The sequence below is a fragment of the Danio aesculapii genome, chromosome 19 (genome assembly GCF_903798145.1).
Source record: "Danio aesculapii chromosome 19, fDanAes4.1, whole genome shotgun sequence".
Lineage (NCBI taxonomy): Eukaryota > Metazoa > Chordata > Actinopteri > Cypriniformes > Danionidae > Danio > Danio aesculapii.
Genome location: NC_079453.1, coordinates 40,322,256 through 40,332,255, shown reverse-complemented (window position 1 = coordinate 40,332,255; position 10,000 = coordinate 40,322,256). Strand labels below are relative to the sequence as shown.

At 31.5% G+C, this 10,000-nt stretch overlaps 1 protein-coding gene across 6 annotated transcripts in view; it reads left to right on the top strand.

Annotated features, from left to right (window-relative positions):
* The window catches only part of adgrb2 (adhesion G protein-coupled receptor B2), a 634,025-nt gene that overhangs the window by 547,615 nt on the left and 76,410 nt on the right, over window positions 1–10,000 (top strand). For 5 of the 6 annotated variants that reach the window (XM_056480419.1, XM_056480418.1, XM_056480417.1 and 2 more), the window contains exon 23: window positions 7,365–7,463. The exons of the other annotated variant lie outside the window; for it this stretch is intronic. In XM_056480419.1, the coding sequence (XP_056336394.1) occupies window positions 7,365–7,463 (99 nt within the window). The remainder of the gene's footprint in view (window positions 1–7,364; window positions 7,464–10,000) is intronic. 6 annotated transcript variants of the gene reach the window in all.

Genomic DNA, 10,000 nt, shown 5'->3' with positions numbered 1-10,000 from the left:
TGAAATGCCATCAGTCTACAGAGATTTCCCAGTATTTCTCTGTTGCAATCAGGAGATCATATTAATTAACACAAAAAAGCCAAAGCAAAGCAAACACTACAGATTACTATAGTATAAATACAAAACTACAAAATACAAATAAGAGAGATCGACTTAGAATGTCTCTTACCTTTTCTAAAATGATTTTTTCAATTGTAGTTTGAAATTTATGCTGAGTTTTTCTCCCTAAGGACTTATTATGTGGTCTCTGTCGCCATCTTGTGGCGGAATGTTAATTGTAATTTTATTTGCTCTGCTGATGGCCGCCAATGTTTTAAATAAATTTAAAATAAATTTTTAAAAATATTTTAAAAAGGCACTATCCTTATAAATAAACTGCATAGTCGCAATCTAAAAAACTACACCCTAGCCTAAAAAAAGCCTCAAAAGTGCATTATATTGTCCAACAGCAGCAATATTTGTCAAACTGCAGTGAGTTTATTGATCTGCTGTCACTCTATGTGGGCAGAGTAATACAGAAGAATGAAGAGGCTGTTCGAGTGCAGAAATTGCAGATTATTGCAAGGCTATCAGCGAGTCAGATTTGAAAACCAAACAGAACTGTTGTATGTATATATAGTTGAAATCATAATTATTCACCCCCTTTGAATTTTTTTTTTCCTTTTTTAAATATTTCCCAAATGATGTTTAACAGAGCAAGGAAATTTTCACAGTATGTCTGATAAAGTTTTTTCTTTTGGAGAAAGAAAAAGATTGTTTTATTTCGGCTAGAAAAAAAGCAGTTTTATATTTTTTCAAGGCTATTTTAAAGTCAAAATTAATAGCACCTTCAAGCTATTTTTTTCCCCCGATTGTCTGCAGAACAAACCATCGTTATACAATAACTTGCCTAATTACCCTAACCTGCCTAGTTAACCTTCTTAACCTAGTTAAGCCTTTAAATGTCACTTTAAGCTGTATAGAAGTGTCTTGAAAATTATCTAGTTAAATATTATTTACTGTCATCATGGCAAAGACAAAATAAATGAGTTATTAAAACTATTATGTTTAGAAATATGTTGAAAAAAATGTTCTCTCAGTTAAACAGAAATAAACAGGGGGCTTATAATTCTGACTTATATATATAGATAGATAGATATAAATATATATATATATATATATATATATATATATATATATATATATATATATACATACATATATATATATATATATATATATATATATATATATATATATATATATATATATATATATATAAATCTGACTTATCTATATAGATAGATAGATATAAATATATATATAAATCTGACTTATATATATAGATTGATAGATATAAATATATATTTATATATATATATATATATATATATATATATATATATATATATATATATATATATATATATATATGTATTCTATCAAATAAGATTTGTTTCATGTGTTTGGTTTCACAAATTTAATAAGATTTTCTGCGTTAATAGAGCTAATTCTAGCATTTTAATGTCCACAATAACATTTAGTTAAATAACATGTCTCATCAGAATTTAATTTATACTTATTTAAAAAAGTACTATTATTACTTCACAAATCTACTCAATAATGAGAAGTTGTTGATCGGATACAGCATAGCTTGAATTAAACAATATTAAAGTTTGCCTGATATGCAGACATGGATAAAATCATTGGTACACTTTCATTCCTTTATTTTCAGTCATTTTTGATTAACCATTACCTTTTTCAGTTTCAAGTTATTTCAGCAACACTGTAGTTTTTCTTTCTTCAAATGGAAGGGTACAAACAATAATTTCCATGTCTGTATATTAATATATGTATCCGAATGATCCCTGGTTGCAATTCTGAATGCGCTATGAGGATTAAAATGAGCTCACTGTTATGCATAAGCATATTTTTCACCAACCCTAAACTGAAAGCATGAGAATGTTCTTAATGTTCACAATGCAGCTAAATGAGTGCATCTAATAGCAACCAAGTACTTTTCTGATTTGAATGCATGCACACAAATGGTCATTTAGATCTGTGGCATTGCTTTCGGTGGACCACCACGGCCGGTGTTTTGGCAGGAAACAGTGGGTCTTACTAATTGAATGAGGAGCTAATCAGAGATCTGAACTAATCTAATGACTGGATATTTGTAATCCCTCCAGGCAAAGAGTACATTCTGCAATTTTCTTCTAATTGATTTGTCTTTTCCCCCCTCACTTTTCTTTTCCTGTAATGTTTATGTTCAAGGGAGATCAATGTATAATGGGAGCTGCAATGGCTAACTATGGATTTTGTAGCTTGTGGCTTGTACATAAAATAAAATGTGCTAGTGTTTAAATCTAATTCATTTCCATATTCATGCTGCATGTCACATAAATATGCAGGTGTGCAACATGGAAGTTCTGTTTTTATTGGCTATCCTTGTATTTTTACTACAGCATCACTGATTTTATTGCTTGTATTTTGGGTAGAGAAGCTGTCAGTATCATAATCCTAATTTCACCATTTAACAAAATATGTCGCTAATTGGTTGCTAGTACTTCTCAAAAGGCTCTGACCGGTTGAACAGTTTTACAGAGATTTACAATCACACACAGTTGATATTATTGACCCTCCTGTGAAGTATTTATTATTTTCAAAAATATTTCCCAAGCGATGTTTAATGGAGAAAGGATTTTATTTTTAGTATTTCCTATAATATATATTTTTTCTTCTGGAGAACATCTTATTTGATATAGTTTGGCTGAAATAAAAACCGTTTTTAATATTTGTCCAACAATTTCTGAGGTTAATATTATTAGCACCCTTAAGAATTAGTAATTTCTTGATTGGCTACAGAACAAACCACTGTTGTCCAATAACTTGCCTAACTATCCTAACTTAATTAACCGTTTAAAAAGCACTTTAAGATGAATACTAGTGTCATGCAAAATCACTAGAAAAATAGTATGTACTGTCATCATGGCAGTACATTAATTATAAGAAATTAGTTAATAAAAATATTGGGCACAAATCGTGTATAGTGCGATTTGTTGCTATTTTTAAACCAGCGCAACTGTAATTTTCACGTATTGCGCCACATTGTTTAAATAGCAAATACAAATGCGCCACTTTGTGGACTCATGGGTGAGCTGGTCTGAAAAGGAGGTGCGTTAAGGCGCATTGTTGGCGCGTTGCTATTTTGAGGATTTGAAATAGACCGCACCACTGACCTAAACTGAACTAAAAGCTGGTCTAAAGTTTAGCGCAGAGCGCGTTAGTTATGTGCGTACACAGGTCCAAATGCTTACACATTGCTTATATACACAGGGTGTACAGCAATACACAAATATCTTTATACCTTTATTATAGTTCCTTTATTCATTTGCTGGAAATTAGAACTGAATTTAGAAATAGTTTAGAAACTAATATTGGCACTTAACAAACAAAGATAAATGTGTAGGCTAATGGATGTCTTCAGTGGAGTGCATTCGACACCGCTTCCTTATCGACGAAAGCAAAGGAGTGAAGTAAAGAGTAAAAGTAAAGAGAACTTAAGAGGCCGAATAGAGGAGGCTCATTCTTTATCCTCATGTTGCAGATGGTCTATTTAATTGTTTTCTGGCTAGTAAATCAAACGGTTTTTCCACTTACAAAGTTTGCCATGTAAATAGCAAATGCACCATAGTGCGATGCAACTGACTTTTAAAGGGAATGCGAGATGAGACTTGGTTTAATGCTCAAAACACATCTATAACTTATTAAGAGAATAAGCACAACACTGTTAGACCATGCGCCAGGGCACGGAGTATATTTTTTCGTCATTAAAATAGCAAAAGTGGATTCGGAGATGCCTTTAATGCTTTTGCGCCATGCGATTTAGATTTTGTGCTTAGATCGTTAAAATAGAACGCTTTATGTTTAATATTGTTTAATAAAAAAAATCTTGTCTCTGTTAAACATCACTCAAGAAATATATTTGTAAAGAATTAAATTTTGACAGGAGGACTAATAAGCTTGACTTCAACTGTATATTCTTTTTTTAATTCATCTTTCATGAAACAGTTATTTTTTTATGCTAAACAAAATTTGGTATTATGCATATTTCTTTGTTTGAGAGTGTTAATAATGTGTCAAGTCCACTTTGTTAGTTTCTGACCCTGAGTGCCCCTCATTTCCATATTTCTGATGTTCTGAGCACTTTTTTTTACCCAACTTTGTGTGTGTGTGTGTGTGCGTGCGTGCATGCATGCGTGTGTGTGTGTTTTAAATAGTTTTAATTAGTCCCTCGGAGGCGACATGGTGGCTCAGTGGTTAGCACTGTCACCTCACAGCAAGAAATCTGCTGGTTTGAGTCCCGGCTGAGCCAGTTGGCGTTTCTGTGTGGAGTTTGCATTTTCTCCTTGTGTTGGCATGGGTTTACTCTATATACTTTGATATCCCCTGCAGTCCAAAGACATGCTGCATAAGTGAATTGAATAAACTAAATTGGCATAGTGTATGTATGTGAATGAGTGTGTATCGATGTTTCCCAGTACTGGGTTGCAGCTGAAAGGGAATCTGCTGTGTAAAACATATGCTGGATAAGTTGGTGGTTCATTCCACTGTGGCGACCCCTGATGAATCAAGGGACTAGGTCAAAGGAAAAATAAATGAAGTACTAGTCCCTAGGAACACATACAAAATAACTACTACAACTGAACCAAAATGCTTTATAAATCAAAGCATAGAACCAGTAACATATGCATATTATATTATTCAAATTCTTTCATTCATTTTCTTTTCAGCTTAGTCCCTTTATTAATCTGGGGTCGCCACAGTGGAGTGAACCGCCAACTTATCCAGCACATGTTTTACGCAGCGGATGCCCTTCCAGCTGCAACCCATCTCTGGGAAACATCCATACACACTCATTCAAACAAATATACTACGGACAATTTAGCCTACCCAATTCACCTGTACTGCATGTCTTTGGAGGAAACCCACACAAACGCAGGGAGAACATGCAAACTCCACACAGAAATGCCAACTGACCCAGTCGAGGCTCGAACCAGCGACCTTCTTGCTGTGAGGCGACAGCACTACCTCCTTATTCACATTTTTTATAAGAACAAATAACAAAGCATGCCATTTTTATGCTATTCATTAAATAGTACTCCTCTACATCTCTAGGGGCATTTATTTTTAATGGCACAGGTTATGCAGAAACGCCCACTGATAATCACAGAAGCTGAAAAATTAATTTCAAACATATCTGAACTCTTTTTAATGTTGGCTAATCTATATCCATCCAATTGGCTATTGCATTCAGAAGCTTACCAGAAGCACATGTGATTGGTACCGCTATTAGTCTTAGCAAAAGCATAAAAATAAACTTACAGATCTACAGTAAATCCACTTGACACTTTGTTTTCTAATTTCACAACTGCAACAGTCATAATAGGCCAGTGTAATTGTACAAGGTCTTGAATCTTGATTTTGTGAGATGACTATAAAGAAGATGATGATGATGAATTGTGTTATGTATATATATTTCCATATCTTAGTCTTGTTCTTAAAATAAGCATGAGGAGTATGAGAACCAAAACTGGTGATTTGCTAAATTATATACACTTTCTAAGTCTTTATTTTGAACAGAAGTGCCATTAGTCCTAATCATTCATTTGTTTTCTTTTGTTTTGCTTTGATCTGGTTGCTTGACTTGGTTTTGTTTTGTTTTTGTTTTTGTTTTTTTTTTTTGTTTTTTTTTGTTTTCTTTTCATTTCGTTTCGTTTCATTTTAACTTATTGTTTTCTTTTCTTTTGTTTTCTACTCGTTTCATTTTATTTTAATTAATTGTTTTTTTTTTGTTTTGTTTTGTTTTTCATTTTAATGTTTTGTCTTGTCTTTTCTTGTCTTTTTGTTTTATTTAAATGTTTTGTTTTGTTTTTAATAAATTTTGTTTAGTTTTTTGTTTTGATTTGTGTTTGTTTTATTTTAATTTATTATTTTGTTTTGTTCATTATCTTCATTATCAAATTCATTTTTATTAAATTTATTGTTTTGTTTTAATTTATTGTTTAGTTTAATTTCATTTTGTTTTAATTTATTGTTTTGATTTAATGTATTATTTAGTTTCATTTCATTTTGTTTTATTTTATTGTTTAGTTTTTTTTTTTGTTTTGTTTTCATTTTTTTTTTTTTTTCTTGTTTTAATTTTTGTTTTGTTTTGTTCACAATCTTCTCTATTTAAAACAAAAACTTAATTTATTGTTTCATTTTAATTTATTGTTTAGTTTAGTTCAGTTTTGTTTTAATGTATTGTTTTGTTTTAATTTATTGTTTTGATTTGGTTTATTGTTTAGTTTAGATTTTTTGTTTTATTTTCATTTTTGTTTTGCTTTGTTTTGTTTTGTCCATAATCTTCCCTAATAAAACAACAAACAAACAAAAAAAACCTATTTAAAAGTACGATATTATTTAATATCCTATTTAAAATCTATATCCATCTAATGGGCTATTGCATTCAGAAGTAAATAAAATATCCCAATGGATAAAATAAAATATATTTGTATTTACACATTCACATAAACATTATGCAATTTTTAGGTCTGCTTTTACACCCTAGACCTTTACTCATAAAGCTGAGGGGGATTGTAAAGGGCTTCATTAAAAACTGAACTTCCTGGTTAATGACCTGTGGGAGACCATCCTGGCCAGTACTGCTTTCTAACATTGCTTACACAAAGCAGGGGTCATAAGCAGTATCAGGTGTGTGTTTGTGTGTGTGCGTGAATGTGTGCGTGTGTGTGGGTGTGTAACTCTCCTCTCTGCATCAGTCTTTTCCCTGTTTTTCACACACAAATACTATAACACACACATACACACACTTCAGTGAGCAGCTGAAGTAGGTTAGTCTTTGCAGCTCCCATCTGCCTCATCTGCTCATTGTTAATGATCTGTGCTTGCATTCTACTGTGCTTCTCTCCATTTTCTCATTCTCCTGCCATCATTGTCTCTCACACACTCACACACACACACACATGCACACTCAAGCTACTTTCACGCTGTGACATTCATTACAGATTTCTCTGCCATTGCTGTTGTTCATTGCTTGATGCTGTTCTCTTGCCATTACTTAATTTTTTTCTCTTTCTCTTTTTTCCCTCTCTATTTTGTGTTCCCTTTTCCTTATGTACTTGTTTTGTCATCCATTTGCCGTTTCCTCCCGATCTGCATTCATACCTTATACCTTTGTGCCATTTGTGGGTGTATGGATGAGTGACTTTTTAAAATTTATATTCCTCCCTACTTTCCAACTTCTGTGTGTCACATCCATCTTTTCCCCATGTGAAAAAAAAAATATATATATGTATGTGTGTGTGTATTGGGTCCTGAAGTCCGCCGCTGGAAGCGCGTAGCAGGCTGCTCCTGAAATGCTCCAAGTGTGGCGTCATCTCCAGTACTGCCCTGTCCAGCTCTACCGCCAGCAGCGCCATGTTAGTCTCATTCCATATTCTCTTTGTCTCTTTCTTTCTCTTTCTCCATTTTCTTCCTTTTTTTCTTTCTCTCTCTCTCTCTCTTGCTCTTTCTACAGCCTTTCAACATTGACAGTAAGAAACACAAACTCTTCAAAGAGCCACCCTCCTGTCTACACACTACAGACATACACCCTGTTTATTTATTTATTTATTTATTTATTTATTTATTTATTTATTTATTTATTTATTTATTTATTTATTTATTTATTTATTTGTATATTTATTAATTAATGTATTTATTAATACATTTATTTATGTATTTATTTTAATTTGTTTGTTTGTATATTTATTTATTTATTTGTATATTTATTAATTAATTTATTAATTAATTAATTAATTTATTTATTTTTTATTTGTTTGTTTGTATATTTACTTATTTAATTTAATTATTTATTTATTTATCTATTTAGTATATCTTCCTATCTACCTATATATATATATATATATATATATATAGTTATCTAACTGTTTATTTAGTTATTTAATTTTATTTAATTTGGTTTTATTTGATTTGATGTTACTTTGATTTGATTTTCTTATTAATAAAAAAAATGTCAAAGGAAATCATTTAAGAAAGTTTTTGAATAGACATAACCAAAATATGCTTTTTGCATTGATTTCTAAAGGTATGGAGGACAAAACTTGCAAAAACAATAAAAAAATAAATATGCAAATAAATAAATTAATTAATAATAAATAAATCCACAAATTCCTACATAAATAAATCAATCAATCAATAAATATGCAAAGCATGTTGAGCTGAGGAGCAGTAAATACGGAACTTCATTCAAAAAATCAACTTTGGTTTTGCACTTTCTTATTCCTCCAACATTTGTGTAATTTATTTAATTATTAAACTGTCCGCACTATTAACTATTTATATATTTATTTATGCAGGAATTTGTAGATTTGATATATTTATTTATTTATTTATTTGCGTATTTATTTAGTTTATTTATTTATTGTTTTTGCAGGTTTCATCCTTCATATAAAGGTACCACATGATATATTGTTGTACCTTTTAGGTACTAATGTGTACCTTGGGGGTACAAATGTACAAATCCCCCAGTGACAAAGTTTTACCATTATTTCTGAGTGTACAAAAATGCTGTCAACTACCTTGGCAAGTGATTGAAAATGGACAAGCTCAAAACATGTTATTGAATAAATTTACATCTGTAATCTGCATTGTCCACTTGATTGCATTGACAAATCTTGCATTTGCATTTTTTTGCAAATTGATAGCATTCCTTAAAACAAGCGAAATTATCTACCAGTGTGGTATAAGTAAAATAATGTTGTTTAGGGTTTTATTATAATATTTAGAATATTTTAATCAGCCTACTGACAGGTAATTTAGCTTTATTTAAAGAAAAAATCACTTCATTTTGATTTGTTATTATATTTTTTAAAGTATTAGGACTACAAAATGAACTTTATATATATGCATGTTTTTACTAAAAGTAATGTCTAAAATATAGGGCTTTTAAAATATTGTTTACTTAAAAAGCTAGACCTTTTTAGCTTATTTTATTTGTTCATAACCAAATGTATGTGTTTAATTGATATGCATTTCAAACACACACACTCACACACACACACACACACACACACACACACACACACACACACACACACACACACACACACACAAAGAAGGAGGTGTGTGCTCTTTTAGAAGAGGTAAAGAACCAGTGTGTGGATCAAGGGCCACCTCTGATTCTTTTGGCTTTGGATAAATTGGACTCGTCTCTGCTATCTGCTGGAGGGAGTCGTGTTATTGAAATGATAATGAAATGAATGATATTGCTTCTCTGTTTCTCTTTCTCTTTGTCATGTTTTTTCCCTCATCTCATTCTCGCTGTCTGCCTTTTTTTTTTTCACTGTCTCTGCTATCCAAGTATAAATATGGGGCATGTGTGTGTGGCGCATTGCAACTTCAATCATAGAAATTAATGAAGAGGACTTCCTGAAGGAAGTTTGGGAAAACCATGTTCACACGATCCCACCAATTTCATCATTTCCACCACTGCCAGTTCCAGATCCATCTTTCTCTCCACAGTTAGTCAGGGGAGGACATTGAATTTGAGATTTGAGTTATGCTATTTTACATTGTCTTCCTTTCTCTGCATTGTTCTTAAATGAGCATGAGAACTCATATCGTACAGTGCCTTTCAATAATATTATAACCTATGGTATATAGGACACAATAAGGCTGTGGAAAAAAGTCTTCGTTGTTTTGCTTTACATATAGACGATTTTGAGGGATGTAAACAATAACAATGTTCCTAATGTGTTACCTGTTTACATTTTTAATTTGCATAGCTTCCGAGAATTCAAAATAGCTCCACATATTGATAAATAATTCTATGGCATGGGGTTTTAATGTAAAATTTCATTGAATTGCCTCTTGTTACAGTTATAAATAGTTTGACAACAAGCAGGAGATGTTCATGGGCCAATGCCATGATTACATTGAAATAGTCAATATATAC